General features: G+C 41.3%; 1 protein-coding gene across 1 annotated transcript; it reads left to right on the top strand.

Annotated features, from left to right (window-relative positions):
- Window positions 1-2,023: 2,023 nt before the first annotated feature.
- On the top strand, window positions 2,024-16,756 carry LOC110535680. Its single transcript, XM_021620840.2, has 8 exons — window positions 2,024-2,202; window positions 2,489-2,739; window positions 3,366-5,197; window positions 5,364-5,543; window positions 15,442-15,684; window positions 15,796-15,930; window positions 16,171-16,296; window positions 16,471-16,756. Exons 1-8 carry the CDS (start codon window positions 2,180-2,182, stop codon window positions 16,621-16,623), a joined length of 2,943 nt encoding a protein of 980 aa, XP_021476515.1. The 5' UTR covers window positions 2,024-2,179; the 3' UTR covers window positions 16,624-16,756.
- Window positions 16,757-18,896: the final 2,140 nt, after the last annotated feature.

Below are 18,896 nucleotides of genomic sequence, written 5' to 3' on the forward strand. Positions count from 1 at the left end.
GAATCACTTACCTTTGATGATCTTCATATGGTTGCACTCTCAAGACTCCCATTTACTCAATAAATGTTCATTTTGTTCGATAAAGTCCCCCTTTATGTCCAAAAACCTCTGTTTTGTTCAGTAATCCACAGGCTCAAAGGCAGTAACAACAGGCAAACAAAAAATCTGAAAAGTATCAGTAAAGTTTGTAGGAACATGTCAAACGATGTTTATAATCCATCCTCGGGTTGTTTTTAGTCATAATAATCAATAATATTTCAACCGGACAAAAGCTTTGTCAATATAAAAGGAAAACAAGAAAGGCACGCTCTCGGTCGTGCGCATGAAAAAGCTCTTGGACACTGCAGTGTCCACTCATTCAGAGTGGTCTTACTCCCTTATTTTTCAGAACACAAGCCTGAAACAATTACTAAAGACTGTTGACATCTAGTGGAAGCCATAGGAAGTGCAATTTGAGTCCTAAGTCAATGGAATCTGTATAGGCAGTCAATGGAAAACTACAAACATAAAAACAATCCCACTTCCTGGATGGATTTTTCTCAGGTTCTCACCTGCCATATCAGTCCTGTTATACTCACAGACATTATATTAACAGTTGTGGAAACTTTAGAGTGTTTTCTATCCAAATCTACCAATTATAGGCATATCCTACCTTCTGGGCCTGAGTAAAAGGTAGTTTACTTTGGGCACGCTTTTCATCCGGAGGTGAAAATAGTGCCCCCTACCCTTAAGACACTAACAGCTTACAGACGGTAGGCAATTAAGGTCACAGGTATAAAAACTTTGGACACCTAAAGAGGCCTTTCAACCGACTCTGAAAAACACCTAAAGAAAGAAGCCCAGGGTCCCTGCTCATCTGCATGAATGTGCCTTAGGCATGCTGCAAGGAGGCATGAGGACTGCAGATGTGGCCAGGGGAATAAATTGCCATGTCCGTACTGTGAGATGCCTAAGAAAGCACTACAGGGAGACAAGACAGCTGATCATCCTCGCAGTGGCAGACCACGTGTAACAACACCTGCACAGGATCGGTACATCCGAACATCACACCTGCGGGACATGGCAACAACAACTCCCGGAGTTACACCAGGAACGCACAATCCCTCAGTGCTCAGACTGTCCGCAATAGGCTGATAGAGGCTGGACTGAGGTCTTGTAGGCCTGTTGTAAGGCAGGTCCTCACCAGACATCACCAGCAACAACGTCGCCTATGGGCACAAACCCATCAAACCCGTCACTGGACCAGACAGGACTGGAAAAAGGTTCTCTTCACTGACGAGATAATAACTTTCAATAATTTATTAACATGCTTTGCTGACTCTTAACCTAATATAGACGTGACTATCAATTATCAGGCCACATGCCTTAGGGCTGATGTGGAGCTGATTGACAAAGGCGCATTGGTCCAGTGTGGGCCGCCTACTTGGGTTCAATGTTTTAATATGCATTGGGCCCACATCGTGCCAATGTGGGCATGTTTTCCGGGAAAATATTTGGCTTATTTCAGGCGATGTGAGGGCTGCCATCAATAGAAATGGGCTGCCCAAACTGGGCCAATGTCTTGGAGGCCAATGTGGAGCCATGAGCAGAAGCGCATCAGCCCAATTCGGGCAGCCTAAGTGGGGTCAAAAGTTTAGCCTGCATTGGGCCCTCATCTTGCCAATGTGGACATGTCTGCTAGGTATGTACAACAGCCACTGCAGTATATTATTTCAGGGGGAAAACAAGGATGATTTTTTAGCCTGAAGTGCTTCTTAGTGGATTTACATTGTAAGCAGTGTGTATACTGAGAGAGGATGTTAAAAGCTTTGTTACAGTGCGTCAGACAGGGTATAAACTCAGAGAGAGAGAGAGAGAGAGAGGGGGGGGGGGGGAGGGAGAGAGAACAGGAAGGAGTGGAGAGGATAGGAGAGGGGAGGGTGTATACAGAGAGAAACTGATTGGCCAGAGAAAGCGAGAGAGAAAGTGGGAGTGAAACAAGCTAGAGAGGAGCAAGGAAAAGCATCAGAGAAAGATGCATCCTCCTCGTGCTATGTGATCATTTCTGGTGTTAGGATAGTAAGATGGGTCAGACGGCTGAAATGAAAGAGATGCAGCCAGGGGTGTGGCTGCAGTCTCTCTCAGGGAAACTCAGTCTTGCCTTGAGCTGCAGCATCTCTGACATAACAGTTGTGCCAGTATGCCAGTCATGAACAGGCCAGGGTAGGTGGAGGACATTTTTTCTCAGTATTATATATGCATGCACTGCTTGGTAGATTTCAAAGGACAATATTTTTAATAGGACAATCTATGTAATAGGGACTGGTTGAGGACAAAGAGCATCCTGGGTTGCAGTGTCCCACATGTCTGAGCCATATTGATACTTAATATGACCATATGTCTATATGAGATTTTTTAACCAGACCCAGGCTGGATCAGTGTCCAAAGGATTTCAGCATGGCTGCTCTGCTCTGAAGAGAGAATATTTATCTGTGTTTTGTCTTGTCAGATTTTGGACAGGCTCAGGGTTGAGCAGACTCTTTTCATCTGGGGAACTATGGAACTATGACGGGAATTCTAAGGAACAGCGCTTGTCCAAGCAAGACCTACGTATAGCTAAGGAGCCAAGCTCCTCTCATAGTCATACTCTCAAAGGCTTACCTCGGTCTCAAAGTGTCAGAGTTGAGCTCTGTGCAGGAAAATCGCCTCGGTGTGAGATAGTGGAGCAAGGTGTGCAAATCCGGGAAGATATTCTAACAGGTATGTGGAATGGGAACAGGCTTTGCCGACACTGCAATAATCTTCTTACAAAGTGGTTAAAAAAGGTCAGAATAATTCATGATGCTTTCAAAATCTCAACTTCCACGATTGATTGGAGTGCATCTTTGACATATGCTGTAGATTCATTCCCTGCTGCCATTCTAAAGAATATTATTATTATTGCTATACAGGCTGCCGAGGAGGAATGTGTGTCAGTAACACTACACTGTCTCACGATATACCTTTTTTCAGAAACTGATAAATTCAGCCTGTTAAATGTATTGATTGGAGCTATTGATTCTTATTTTCCTGATTTTTAACAATATACTGCTACATAAAGATGACAATCTATATCCAGAAGATTTTCCAGTCCTGCATATATATTCATGCTCTCAGGCTGACTCAGCATATTTAGTCCAAGGCAAAACAGGGTGGGAGGCAGAGACCGTTTTCAATTCGCGCTACTGTTTTTGGATTGACTGATTCAATTGCATCTGATGAGAATATTATTCAATTGTGAACATGAATATTTATCTGTAAAATTACTCTCCCTGTCAGACTTTTTAAATTAAGCTGTGTTGTGTATGGTATGGAACAATGTATTTTTATTATACATTTTTTTACAGGATGTCTGACTAAAGAGAAGATTCAGACACCCAAGTCTCATCCTGCTTACCCTGAGGAAAAGAGATCGCCTGAAAAGAATGGCAATAAAGAAACACTTCCCCCTTTACTCAATGTGGCCTCGTCTCTTGAGAATGTTTCCATATGTCCATCATTCTCAAACACTCCGAAAGCAAAAACAGTCACTGTAAGTTCCATGACAGGATCTTCTTTCCTGTCCAATAGCAAGGAGCTCTTTGAAGACTGCCAGAAGAGGTATGAGGGGCAGAGGAATGCACAGGATCAGGAATTACCAATGACATCCTGTGCTAATCGCGATGCTGTGGACACGGACTTCGCTACAGAGGCGATGTGCGACCCAGTAATTCTCAATGTACAGAACGACCAAAGATCACAAGGTCTATTGCCGTTAAGCAATCATGGCGAGACCAATCACCAGTTAACCAGTACAGGGACTGAGGAGTGTTTGGTATCCCACCCTGGCAGCACCATAATAGAACCTAAAGAAGCTGAACAAACAATGAAGACCAACATATTTGTATCCAACAGAGGAAGTATGTTCAGTGCAACCTATGTCCACAGCACAGGCAATAGTGACACAAAGATGAGTCGTGAAAGCCCCTTGTGTGATGACAGTGTCTCTGAAACAGGGGATGAATTAGATGCCTTTTCTTCCAGCAGTGACTGTCTGACCTACATTGAGGACGAAGAGAAGGCTGTTATAGATGGAACGAGAGGCAGAGGAAACACATGCATTCCACACTTCACCAAAAGGTCAAAAAATGGATCACAAACTCAGCCTTTATGTCTAAATCCAGCAAGGATATACCACTCTTCTTTGAGTAAGCCATTCGCTCAGTCGTGCATTCCACTGGTTTTACAGATGTCCAAACCAGTTACTAGAGGGTGGTCAAAAACAACTGTTTCTGAGGAGGGTCTGTCAGAAATCCTTTCCCCAGTGGATGAGGTTCTGTCCTATGGAAGCTACGAGCTCCCTCCACCTGTTGTGCACTGTGCAGGATATGGGAGTGTTAGCTCCACTCTGCTACCTCCCCAACCTGCTTTTGAGGTGATCACAAGTGAAGAGGAATTCCCGCCTTCTTCCGAAGGAAATTATCTGTGTCTCAAAGAAGATTCATCCATTAACAGTGAGCTTGTTCCTCCTCTCCCTGATGATAAGACACCACATATAAACAACACAAAAAACTCTGGTGAAACTAACAAAGACCTTGCTGAAGGTCAGAATGTTTTTGACAGAACTGAGAACTCCAGCTTGGTTCCAGCGGAAGAGGATGTCACAGACTCGCTCTTCTACTTTGACATTGGCGACAGGGTTCTTGTCTGCCATTCCAGACCTGGTGTGCTGAAATACAAGGGGCCGGCAGCATTCGCTGGTGGCCTTTGGGCAGGTGTGGTGCTGGACAGGCCAGAAGGAAACCACAACGGGACCTATAGACGGGTGAAATATTTCAGATGTGATAGGAACTGTGGTGTTCTGGTCCGAGCGGAGGACATCTCTCCATTACGAGGGACACAAGACAGTGATCTGGATACTGAGGCTGAGGAGGATCCCTTCTCAGATGAAGAACCACCAAACTGCTTGAAATCACAAGAGGATGGATTGAAAGAAGATGAAGCCTCAGGTGGACCACTGGAAGGCAACATAGACGGGGGACAAAATAAACCAATCAATGATCCTTTAACTACTAAAATTACTTATAAAGAGGGACAATTACAAGAGAAATGGTGCCAAAACCCTCAACTTGATTGTTGTAACGAGACACCTGAGGCATCAAGTTCATCCACCCCTATGCCTGTATCATCATTATTTCAAGTGAGTTTTGTCTTAATCAGACCGTGTAATAGCACAATTGAGGCAAACCAAAGTCATCACAGACTTTTACCTTGGGGGTATTTGATGTGTCTTTAGAGTGCCAGACCTACTTTAAATTCCTTAAAAATGCTTGCTCGTCAAACTATTTATTGGTCCTATTTTGCAGATTGGTTTTGATTCATGCCCCAAAACAGCAGGACACAACATGAGCTCTAGTTTTGACATAAACTCTTGGGTGGAAAGTTTGACTGAGGAGCTGATCCAAGACCTTATAATGGATGCTCTAGAGATAAGGATGAGAAACAGAGAGAAAGGCTTGCTCAAAGAGGACAACAAACAAATTGATGTGAGTAAAGTTTTAAACGTTTTGTTTTTTTTACATCACCTTCCCAAAACAAACAGCATAGACCAGCATAAATGTTAAGCATTTCCATACTTGTCTATTCGGTTTCATGCTGGTCGGATTCTGGTCAAGCTGGTCTAACCAGCATAATTTAGCTGTTTTTTCTGGCTGACCAGCACGGTCTAGCGGGTTATGATGGGAGACCAGCATGGTCAAGCTTAGCGGGTTATGCTTAGAGACCAGCTTTTGTTGTGTTTTCACTGGTAAAAAGCCTGTATTGTGCTTCCACAGGTGGCCAGCCTCCACTGTGTTTTTGCTGGTGGCCAGCCTCCACTGTGTTTTCGCTGGTGGCCAGCCTCCACTGTGTTTTCGCTGGTGACCAGCCTACACTGTGATTTGGAAATTGGGGCCAGCCTAAACTAAAGCAAAACCAGAATCAAGTAATGTTTTATACTGGCTTGCAAAGGGATGTTTCATTCCTATTGGAAACCAGCCAGAGTTTATTCCCACAATCTGCATTCAGAATGACTGCCAAGGTTAGAAAGACTACCAAACCATCTATCCTGGAACAACCATTTCACTAATGGGTATAATAAGGCCAACTAACAGATTGGATTAGTTTAGACCGCCCCCCATGTGCATCAGCAGTGTCTACTTGTTTATGTCAGTCACTGACCTTTACTCAATTAGGCATAAATTATTCTATGCAGCTATCTAGGCTTGTAGTAATCATGGCCGAATTACCGATTTGGGAGCCCTCACTTATTTTGTGTTCATGCTCACTCAGACATCATATTAACATGGCAAAAGTCAGGGCTTTGACTTCATGTGTGGGTCTGTATGTGGGTAAACAGACCAATGAGTCACTGCCACCACTCATGATGAGTTCAGACTTTTTGTGGGGCCCCCCATCAAAGTTTCCCAACCCTGCTGTAGGGGAACCATTTAGAGTTCCATTTAAACCAACTCATGAAGAACCCTCTGGCTCCATGTAGAGCTAATGACAGGTTCTACAGCTTAAGTGTTTTCGGAAAGTCTTCCGACCACTTGACTTTTTCCACATTTTGTTACGTTACAGCCTTATTCTAAAATTGATAAAACACAATACCCCATAATGACAACGCAAAAACAGTTAAGACATTTTTGCTAATTTATTAAAAATAAAACCCTGAAATGTTACATTTACATAAGTATTCAGACGCTTTAGTCAGTACTTTGTTGAAGCACCTTTGGCAACGATTATAGCCTCAAGTCTTCTTGGGTATGACGTTACAAGCTTGGCACACCTGTATTTGGGGAGTTTCTCCCATTCTTCTCTGCAGATCCTCTCAAGCTCTGTCAGGTCTCTACAGAGATGTTAGATCCTGTTCATGTCCGGGCTCTGGCTGGGCCACTCAAGGACATTCGGAGACTTGTCCCTGAAGCCACTCCTGCAATGTCTTGGCTGTGTGCTTAGGGTCGTTGTCCTGTTGGAAGGTGAACCTTTGCCCCAGTCTGAGGTCCTGATCGCTCAGCAGCAGGTTTTCATCAAGGATCTCTCTGTACTTTGCTCTGTTTATCTTTCCCTCGATCCTGACGAGTTTACCAGTCCCTGCCCCTGAAAAACATTCCCACAGCATGATGCTGCCACCACTGCGCTTCACCATAGGGATGGTGTCAGGTTTCCTCCAGACGTGACGCTTCGCATTCAGGCCAAAGAGTTTACTCTTGGTATCATCAGACCAGAGAATCATGTTTTAGGTCTTTAGGTGCCAAAGTGGGCTGTCATGTGCCTTTTACTGAGAAGTGGCTTCCGTCTGGCCCCTCTACCATAAAGGCCTGATAGGTGGAGTGCTGCAGAGATGGTTCTCCTTCTGGAAGGTTCTCCCATCTCCACAGAGGAACTCTAGAGCTCTGTCAGTGACCATCGGTCTCTTGGTCACCTCCCTGACCAAGACCCTTCTCCCCCGATTGCGCAGTTTGGCTGGGTAAGTTAAGTTACCGGCTACAGTAAGTTACCGGCTACTGAGTTGTAGTAAAAATACAGAATTTTTACAGTTGAATGAAGGTGTTATTGTTGTAAAATGTCTTGCTGTTGTTTACCTCACTGCACTTCAAAATGTAGACAATGTGCTGGCGGGGGATCATATTTGGGGGCATGGTCTAAAATATTTTATATTCATATGTGGAAGTGTTGTACCAGCTTACGTGGTTTTATTGTTATGTTGAACAAGGTTAAGCACTTAATTTGTCCATGACTAGTTCTACAATCTTTGCAAGAGGTTGCCATGTAAGCTGCCAACATGTTACTGGCAGTTAGTGATGTTACGTTTGATACTGGAGCTCCGAGGCATGTGTCGTAATTGCTAAGCAGTTAACTTTGAAGAACATCCTCAATGACTTCTGAAGCTTCTTTAGATCACATACTTTTTCAAACCATATGTTGCACAATTTTTATTTTTTCCCACTGATTTCGCCATGGTTCCGGTGCTTTCTTCAATTCCAAGCTGCTTTCAATCAATGACCTCTACTGGACACAGTACTTACAAATAAATATACGTGTAGGTACAGTTGAAGTCAGAAGATTACATGCACCTAAGCCAAATACATTTAAACTCAGTTTTTCACGACTCCTGACATTTAATCCTGGTAAAAAAAATCCCTGTTTTTAGGTCAGTTAGGATCACCACTTTATTTCAGCTTTTATTTCTTTCATCACATTCCCAGTGGGTCAGAAGACAACATAGACTCAATTATAATTTGGTAGCATTGCCTTTAAACTGTTTAACTTGGGTCAAACGTTTCAGGTAGCCTTCCACAAGCTTCCCACAATCAGGTGGTTGAATTTTGGCCCATTCCTCCTGACAGAGCTGGAATATCTGAGTCAGGTTTGGAGGCCTCCATGCTCACACAAGCTTTTTCAGTTCTCTCCACAAATGTTCTATAGGATTGAGGTCAGGGCTTTGTGATGGCCACTGCAATAGCTTGACTTTGTTGTCCTTAAGCCATTTTGCTACAACTTTGAAAGTATGCTTGGGGTCATTGTCCATTTGGAAGACCCATTTGCGACCAAGCTTTAACTTCCTGACTGATGTCTTGAGATGTTGCTTCAATATATCCACATAATTTTCCCACCTCATGATGCCATCTATTTTGAGAAGTGCACCAGTCCCTCCTGCAGCAAAGCACCCCCACAACATGATGCTGCCACCCCCGTGCTTCACGGTTGGGATGGTGTTCTTCGGCTTGCAAGCCTCCCCCTTTTTCCTCCAAACATAACGATGGTCATTATGGCGTAACAGTTCTATTTTTTTCATCAGACCAGAGGACATTTCTACAAAAAGTATGATCTTTGTCCCCATGTGCAGTTGCAAACTGTAGTCTGGCTTTTTTTATGGCGGTTTTGGAGCACTGGATTCTTCCTTGCTGAGCGGCCATTCAGGTTATGTCGATATAGGACTCGTTTTACTGTGGTTATAGATACATTTGTACCTGTTTCCTCCAGCATCTTCACAAGGTCCTTTGCAATTGTTCTAGGAATGATTTGCACTTTTCACGAGTACTTTTCACGAGTACTTTCATCTCTAAGAGACAGAACGCATCTCTTTCCTGAGCGATATGACTACTTTGTGGTCCCATGGTGTTTAAACTTGCGTACTATTGTTTGTACAGATGAACGTGGTACCTTCAGCCATTTGGAAATTGCTCCCAAGGATGAACCAGACTTGTGGAGGTCCACAATTTTTTTTCTGAGGTCTTGGCTGATTTCTTTTGATTTTCCCATGATATCAAAGAATTGGAAAAATGACTTGTGTCATGCACATAGTAAATGTCCTGACCGATTTGACAAAACTATAGTTTGTTACCCACAAATTTGTGGAGTGGTTAATACATGCAGTTGAAATCAGAAGCTTACATATACTTAGGTTGGAGTCATTAAAACTCATTTTTCAAACATCCTTAGTAATGCCATAGATTCAGTTCTTGAAAAATAGTCAACTTGATGTCAAAAAGGGAAGCATGATGTTAGACGAAAACCTGGTATTCCTATCGATTGTAGGCTACTAAAGCCAACGACTTATCACTTCACCACAGAGTTTTGATGAAAACAGTGGAAAAAAATAAATGTTTCTGATAATCACAAGCTTTTATTTATTCCTGAGAGGCAGATGTCACTGATGTGTGTTGTGAACAGATAATGAAGCACGGAGTAATGAACAATTTTTCTGCACAATTTCGTGAAAGCGCCGAAGCCTTCAGAAAGCCTCGGTTTCCCATCACCACTGAGAGTTAGTTGCCAGTGAGTTACTAGCAGTTTCTGGCTATTACGTTACTTTGAATTTTACAATAACTTACTGACAGCTGATTGCTAGTTAGGTAACGCAAAATTCACAGCAACTTCCAGGGAACTAACTTTCATTAAATGATTGTGAAATGCAGTAACCTCTTAATTAACAGTGCATCACTTTAATGTCACATGCTCTTACAAAGATTGCAGAACTGACCGTGTTAAAAGATGTGCTCAACCTTTGACAAAATAACTACTGATGTTACATTTGATACCAGAGATCCAAAGGCATGTGTCACAATTGTCAAGCAGTGTACTTCAAAGCAGTATGCCGATGCCTGTATCATAAATTATTATTATTTTGAAAAGCAGTTGTCACTCATGTACACCGTGTTAATCAAAGCCTCACGTATTAACCATAATTTCAAAACAATTGGCTGCATAGACTCAATGGTTCAGAAAGATTTGTATATTAATCCAGCCGCAGTGTCAGATTTCAAAAAGGCTTTACGGCGAAAGCGGACCATGCGATTATCTGAGGACAGCACCCCGCATATACAAACACATTAAAATCATTTTCAAAGGCAGGTGGCGACCCAAAAGTCAGAAATAACGATACCTTTGACGATCTTCTTCTGTTGGCACTCCAAAATGTCCCAGAATCATCACAAATGGCCCTTTTTGGCGATAATGTCCCACTTTATATCCTCAAAATGTCCATTTATTTGGCACGTTTGATTCAGAAATACACCGGTTCCAACTCGCCAGACATGTCAACAAAGTATCTAATAAGTTACCTGTAAACTTGGTCCAAACATTTCAAACAATGTTCCTAATTCCAACCTCAGGTATCCTAAAATGTAAATAATCAATACAATTTAAAACTGTTTCCAATACCGGATAAAAAAAAAACGTGAAACTCGTTCCAGTTCACTCGCACCAAACAGTAGAGTCCACATGGAGATACACTTACAAAGATTAGCACTACTTCTTCATTTCTGAAAAGAAAAAAAACGTCAACCAATTTCTAAGACTGTTGACATCTAGTGGAAGCCATAGGAACTGCAACCAGGTTCCTATTAAATAGGGCTTCCCATAGAAAATAATGGGAAATACTATGACCTCAATAATTTTTTCCCTAGATGGTTTGTCCTTGGGTTTCGCCTGCCAAATCAGCTCTGTTATACTGACAGACATTATTTTAACAGTTACAAACTTTAGTGTTTTCTATCCAATTCTACCAATTATATGCATATAATTCTGGGCCTTCTGGGCCTGAGTGACAGGCAGTTTTCTTTGGGCACACTTTTCATCCAGATGTGATGATACTGCCCCCTATCCCTAAGAGGTTTTAAACATCGGTTCCACCTACAGTTGGCACAAATGGACAAATATTAGACCACACCCCAAAATATTTAGTGATCCCCACAGGTACATTGCCCTCACCTATATTTCAAAGCGCAGAGATTTGTGTGCTTTATATTCACGATACTGTGTAGAAAAATTTACCGTTGTAGTAGATTATCTGCACATGTACCCTAAAAAAGTTCCTATGTGTGCCTTTGACCTTTTTGTACCCCAGGGAAAAACACTGTACTGTACCTGCACTGTACATTCTTGGTAATAAAGATGTACATGGTGGCACTTCTGAAACATTAACTTGTTATGGCTGCAATCCCGCTAACGGGATCGTATGACAACTACCAGTGAAAATAGAGGGCGCCAAATTCAAACCACAAAAATCTCATAATTACAATTCCTAAAACATACGTGTCTTATATAATTTTAAAGTTAATCTTGTTGTTAATCCCACCAAAGTGTTCGATTTCAAATATGCTTTTCAGCAAAAGCACTACAAACAATTATGTTAGGTCTCCACCAAACCACAATAAGCACAGCCATTTTCCAGCGAAATATAGCATTCACAAAAAGCAGAAATAGAGATAAATTAATCACTAACTTTGAATTATCTTCATCAGATGACACTCATAGGACTTCATGTTACACAATACCTGCATGTTTTGTTTGATAAAGTTCATATTTATATAAAAAAATCTGAGTTTAAATTGACGTATTAGATTCACTAGTTCCAAAAACATCAAGTGATTTTGCATAGCCACATCGTTTCAACAGAAATACTCATCATAAATGTAGATGATAATACAAGTTATACACATGGCATTATAGATATACCTCTCCTTAATGCAACTGCTGTGTCAGATTTCAAAACACTTTTACGGATAAAGCAACCCATGCAATAATCTGAGACGGAGCTCAGAACAGTAGCCAAATTAGCCACCATGTTGGAGTCAACAGAAACCAGAAAATACATGATAAATGTTTCCTTTGATGAACTGATGAACTTCATCAGAATGCAGTCCTAGGAATCCCAGGTCCACAATAAATGCTTGATTTGTTCGGAAATGTCCGTTATTTATGTCCAATTAGCTACTTTGGTTAGTGCGTTTGGTAAACAATTCCAAAGTCACAAAGCTATAACGTGACGAAATGTCCAAAAGTTCCGTAACAGTCAGTAGAAACATGTCAAACGATGTACTGAATCAATCTTTAGAATGTTGTTTACATATATCTTGAATAAAGTTTCAACCGGAGAATTAGAATGACTTCAGATGACCGGTGGAACGCAGGTCCTTCCCCTGTGAACGCGCATGGTGAAAGCATGGTCATCTCGTGGCAGTGGTGACTATTTCCTGTCTCATTCAATCCCCCTTCACATTAGAGTCATCAGACAAAGTTCTATTGACTGTTGACATCTAGTGGAAGGCGTAGGAAGTGAAAACTCATCCATATCTCGCTGTAATTTCAATGAGAGCTTGTTTGAAAATCTGCCACCCCCAGAACAAATACATACATGAAGTGGAATTTCTCAGGTTTTTGCCTGCAATATGAGTTCTGTTATACTCACAGACATAATTCAAACAGTTTTAGAAACTTCAGAGTGTTTTCTATCCAATCCTAATAATAATATGCATATATTAGCCACTGAGACTGAGGAGCTGGCCGTTTACAATGGGCACCTTTTCATCCAAGCTACTCAGTACTGCCCCTGCAGCCATAAAAAGTTAACGCACTTCGACCCCATAGCTTGCAAATTCAAATCCTCAAAGCCTTTATGCACACTTTACTTCAAATGTCCTTGAGCACTGCTATTTTAAAGTTGGTGTTGTCAGATAATCTGAAAATTATTGACTTGATTCTGAGCAATGTTTATCAAAGTGCATAAATGTATTCTTCATTAAATCTGTGACCAATCTCTGTCATGCCGACAGACCTGATGATGTTTCAGGAAATTCTGGTCAGAAGCAACCAAGAGGTTGTGAGTTTAAATCTCAAGTGAGGAATAATCTCAAGTAACCTGCTTTCAGCAGTATATTGTCCTTCTACAGCAATAACACTTTTATTCAGCTGTAAAAATTCAGTAATGTGTTGGTGTTTAATTTACTTTCAATGCAACTAGTACTATTTTAGTGTACCGTAAAAAGGACAGGAACTTTTTACAGTTTTTCTCAATTGCTAAAACACAATTTCTGAAACCTTGCTCCATTTCCTGAAAACATTAAACACAAAACCTCGTCTTCAAGCACTATTTCCATAACCTCTGACTCCTCTCGCAAAATGAAACATTCGCCTCAAAATTTTTTACCTGTGTTCAAAATCAAACACTGCTCTGAAATCATAAGCAAAGTGATCAAAATGATATACACTCTCAAGCAGTCAGTAAACAATACACCAAAAAAATTGAAAACACATTGTTCAAAACATACAATTCTCAGGGAGAAGTACATTTTTAATCTAAAAAAATATTCATATTTTTCCGTCATTGTCTTTTGATGAACGAAAACATGTTCTATCATAGTAGCTCAAAATTGATCAGAAATTACTACTCTGTTTTGCTCTTTGCGATTTAGTTTTTTGTTCTTCCTCCTCCTTGTACCCCTATTTTTACAGTACTGTACCCTGCATCTCACAAACTTATCCTTTGTCTCTGTGATACTGTAATTCTTGTTCTTTGTTGATATGAGCCTGTAACCAGTCAAAATCTATTGAGCAGTCAGTACTGTTAATAAATGGAAAGCACAATGTTCAGGGCCATACAATTTGTCCATTGTACAGTATAAGGCCTAAAATGCACTGTACTACAGTATACAATACTAAAAGGGACAAAAATCAAAGGAGTAAACATGTGATCAATGTGCTTCTTCTTGTCGTTGGGCTGGGTCAGGCCAGAGCACTTCGTCGACATCACAAGCAATATTGTCCCTCCTGAGGCAACGGAGGAAGAAGCCTCTTGTATCCAGCCCTGACATGATTCCTCACCTATATCACCACAGGCTAAATCCATGGCATTGTCTACATTATTAAAATGCAACCAAATGCTACTGTGCTTCCAACTCATTTCCCAGCTGTTGTTTTCACAGCTGTCCTTCCTCTCTCCTCGGCTGCTAAGTGTGTGACTGTGAGTGAGTTGGCTCGGCCCTCCCTCACGCATCTTTGGTTCATTGGTTGACACTGCATGTCTGATTGACAGGAACAACAGGTGAGGCTGTTAGTCTGAGCAGACAGTCAGAACGAATGTGTGTGCGATTGAACATTTATGCCTATATTATTTTATCATTTTTTTTGTTCATTGAATTTGTTAATTCTATTCATTTAAATCTTTTGATTATTCATATCTTATTTTTTATTTGTTTTATAAATCGATTTGGCTCTTCTGATATGCGAGCCGACTCGTTCGCGAACAACCCATCACTATTGCAAACCAGCATAACGTCTTTTGGGTGGCCAGCATATTCTGCTGGTCACTAGCAAACATACAGCAAAGGCTAGTCACCAGTGAAAACACAACAAAGGCTGGTCCATGCTGTTTTTTTCAGCAGGGAACCACCACAATGATGATTTCAAACCATAGAGATGCATAGAAGGTTCACTTGCCACAAAGCTTGTTTTATAATGGGGCGTGTCATTAAGGGCTTTCACCATAAAACTCATGATCTAACATTCCAGCACTGCAGGTGGCAGTTAATCCCCACCCTTGGCTTTATGGCCATTCAGATTCCATCATAGTAGCTGGTATGCACCTTCTCTGTTTATTAAGAACTGCCAATGAGCTCAGTGAAGCAGGCAGATTGGTAACACAAACCTGGCATCCCCCGCTTGTAAAATGAGGGTGCTCTAATTTTAAATTGAGATACAGTAGCATGGGCGGCATTCAATTGCAGACTGTCAGAAATGATCATGGCAAAGATAGGTGTACCCTATGTCTATTCAAAACCTTCCATTTTCTGTTTAGCGCCTATCGAAGGACATTTTTTATTTAGTAATGCAGTAATAGTTGTCTCTCTTGTTGTGATGTGTGTTTTGTACTATATTTATATTTTATTTATTTATTATTTTTAATCCCAGGACCCCGTCCCCGCAGGAGGCCTTTTGGTGGTCCATCATTGTAATTAAGAATTTGTTCTTAACTGACTTGCCTAGTTAAATAAAGGTTAAATAAAAATGAAATAAATAGAAAGAGTTTGTATACTGTACATGAATATGCAATGTGTAGGCCTATTACTTGTCTTTTTCTTTTGAATTATCGTTTATGTGATAGTTTTCTATGATTTTCAGACAGTAAAGAAGAAAGATGACAGCACAGCAAATAAGCTGTGTTTCATAGAACAGTGGCACGATACTCTCTGCTCTGCAGCTCCTGAGAAGGTTCAAATCCAGCCCCACGACTGTGACATAGTGTACAGACTGGTTGATACTGCCTTGGAAACCCTCTTAGGCCAAGCAAAGAGTACCATGATTTACAACCCAGAAGCACCAGGCTATATCATCGACGAAGAGAGTGTCAGAGTTTACGGACGGGTGAGAGTTTGTGTTCAATTATTGGATGATTGTAAACCTGGATGAATTCACAGATCAGGATGCTAATATTATGTATGTTTGAGGTCATTAGCCAACTATATCTTACTATAGATCATGCACCAACTCACCGCTGAGGTTCTTCATGGGGTATTGACCAATCACTTTGGGATTACAAGATCTATGTGGCAGACAAAAAATATACTCTCAAGTCTCCTATCAAGTAGAATCTTTCTCACCGACCTGAAGGTAACAAGTAGCCTTATGTCTGCTATATACACAATCTCCTGTCTAAATAAATATGAAAATGAACATGGAACCTATGCAATTACCATATTTTGTGTATTATGTATATTATATGGAATTATATAGAAAAATAACAATAACCCACTTGGTGTTGACTTTGTGCAGTAATCATCCCCTGTTGAACTTCTGAAGAGCATAAGAGCAAAAATGTCATAATTTGAAATGTAATGTCATATTTTGCAGGCTGCTGTTAAATCTGAGGTGCAGAAAGAGCTCAACTTGGAACGGACGGACCTTCAGATGAAAGAGATTCTCCTGACGTTGTGCAAATACAGGAGTACAAAGCGAGACAGAGTAGACTACATTCTGGTATGTGATAATAATTTTGTTCAAATGTCTTTGTGGGAACAGTTTATTGGTAGGCCTACATGAAAGATATTTAGAATATATGAGCATCAATAATCCTAGCTAGGTTGTAGTGGGTGAAAGCATGCAGAACTTCCAGCAACAATGTTCAAGTTCCTGATCACATTGAATCCTCAGATCCAAGAGCTTCACAAAGAAGAACTTCAGTGGGTGGACTACAGCGCTGACCAGATTACTGTGAAGATGAAACTGTCTGAGGAGATTTTCAGTCTTCTCCTAGAGGACACTATATCAGTTCTCAAACACATGTACATGACACCATCCTTTTGAACCTGAGAAAGAAGGTTACTGTTCCCTCAATAAAATATATCTTATTAATTGCCAATACATTCTCAAATGTTTTGAATTCAGTTACAATTACATGTATTGATTATCTATGATCGTTGAAGAATTTAAATAAATCACTCATATTGGAATTAATTTGACCCTACGTGTACATATTTTTATTGAGCATTCCTCCCTGATTGTTGGTCTATCAAGCAATAAGCACATAACCTCAATTAACCATTGCTGAGGAAACATAACACAATAATGTGCAACAAGGCTCCTGAAACCATATGTACAGTGCAATGCCAAAAAGTGTACACCCTCTTGCACAATGTTCACATTTTGTTTACTTACAGCCTGGATTTTGGACACATTCAAGAACAACAGGTTTTCCAACAAAATAAATTGTGAGATGGTTAGAACAAAGTTCATTAATATGCACCAGAGCCAGACACTATTGATCAGTCTTTTACTGGAGAAGAAGGAAACTGCATCATCATGAGGCCAATCTGAAATTCAAATGACAACAAAGTGGTCACCCGGCTGAGGAGACTGGGCCTGAGACTGTTCTTGACTTCTGACCTGATGGACTTCCTGTTTGTGCCCCTGGGTTTTTACAGGGTTTTTGCTAAGTGGAATGCTTTTGGTGCGTTCAAGACAATTGGAAACTCGAAAATACGAAAGAGGCCTGAGTTCCCGAGTTGGAATTCTGAGTTCTGATGACCATTCTAAACTATTTTTTCCCAGTCGGAGCTCGTTTTTTTCCTGCCTTTTCTGCACTGAAGTAGGACGTCTGAAATTTCCCAGTTCCCAGTTGTTTTGAATGCGGCATGTTAGATGACCCACAGTCCTTAGCCGATGACCCACAGCCCTTTGCCGTGGTATATTGGCAATATACCACAAATCCCTGAGGTGCCTTACTGCTATTATAAACTGGTTACCAACATAATTAGAGCTGTAAAAATAAATGTTTTGTCATACATGTGGTATACCACAGCTGTCTGTGTAAGGGGTGCGTACTGGCTGCAGAGAAGTCAGGCGCAGGAGAGCAAAAACTGTTACAACGGCGCAGTTTAATAAAAATCACTGTAAACAGAACAATCAATACAATGGGTACAAAACCCATCGCACAGAATAATGTGCACAAGCACTTACAATAAACAATTCCCGGACAAGGACTTAGGGGGAACAGAGGGTTAAATACACTTGTAACAGTTTTTGCTCTCCTGCGCCTGACTTCTCTGCCTCAACTCCAGCCACTTTAATAATGGGAATTGATGGGAAATGATGTAAATATATCACTAGCCACTTTAAACAATGCTACCTTATATAATGTTACTTACCCTACATTATTCATCTCATATGCATACGTATATACTGTACTCTATATCATCGACTGTATCCTTATGTAATACATGTATCACTAGCCACTTTAACTATGCCACTTTGTTTACATACTCATCTCATATGTATATACTGTACTCGATACCATCTACTGTATCTTGACTATGCTGCTCTGTACCATCACTCATTCATATATCCTTATGTACATATTCTTTATCCCCTCACACTGTGTACAAGACAGTAGTTTTGGAATTGTTAGTTAGATTACTTGTTGGTTATTACTGCATTGTCGGAACTAGAAGCACAAGCATTTCGCTACACTCGCATTAACATCTGCTAACCATGTGTATGTGACAAATAAAATTTGATTTGATTTGATTTGATTTGATTTGACAACATGTAATGATGGAATTGAAACCAGGTGTGTGGAAAGACAAGACAAAACAAGACAAAACAAATGAAAAGTGGATCGACGATGGCTAGAAGACCGGCGATGCCGACCGCCAAATGCCGCCCGAACCAGGAGAGGAAACAACTTCGGCGGAAGTCGTGACAGTACCCACCCTTGATGCACGGCACCAGCCGACACCGGCCTTGAGGACGACCCGGAGGGCAAGGCTCAGGGCGATCCGGACGAAGACGGTGTAACTCCTGCAGCATTGAAGGGTCCAACACGTCCTCGACTGGAACACAGCACCTTGCCTCCGGACCGTACCCCTCCCACTCCACGAGATACTGAAGGCCCCTCGCCCGACGCCTTGAATCCAGTATGGAGCAAACGGAGTACGCCGGGGCCCCCAGAAAGAGCGGAGGAACCTCCCGCACCTCAGACTCCTGGAACGGGCCAGCCACCACCGGGCTGAGGAGATACACATGGAACTAGGGGTTAATACGGTAATCAGGGGGAAGCTGTAACCTATAACAGACCTTGT

This window comes from Oncorhynchus mykiss, chromosome 11 (assembly GCF_013265735.2).
Source record: "Oncorhynchus mykiss isolate Arlee chromosome 11, USDA_OmykA_1.1, whole genome shotgun sequence".
NCBI lineage: Eukaryota > Metazoa > Chordata > Actinopteri > Salmoniformes > Salmonidae > Oncorhynchus > Oncorhynchus mykiss.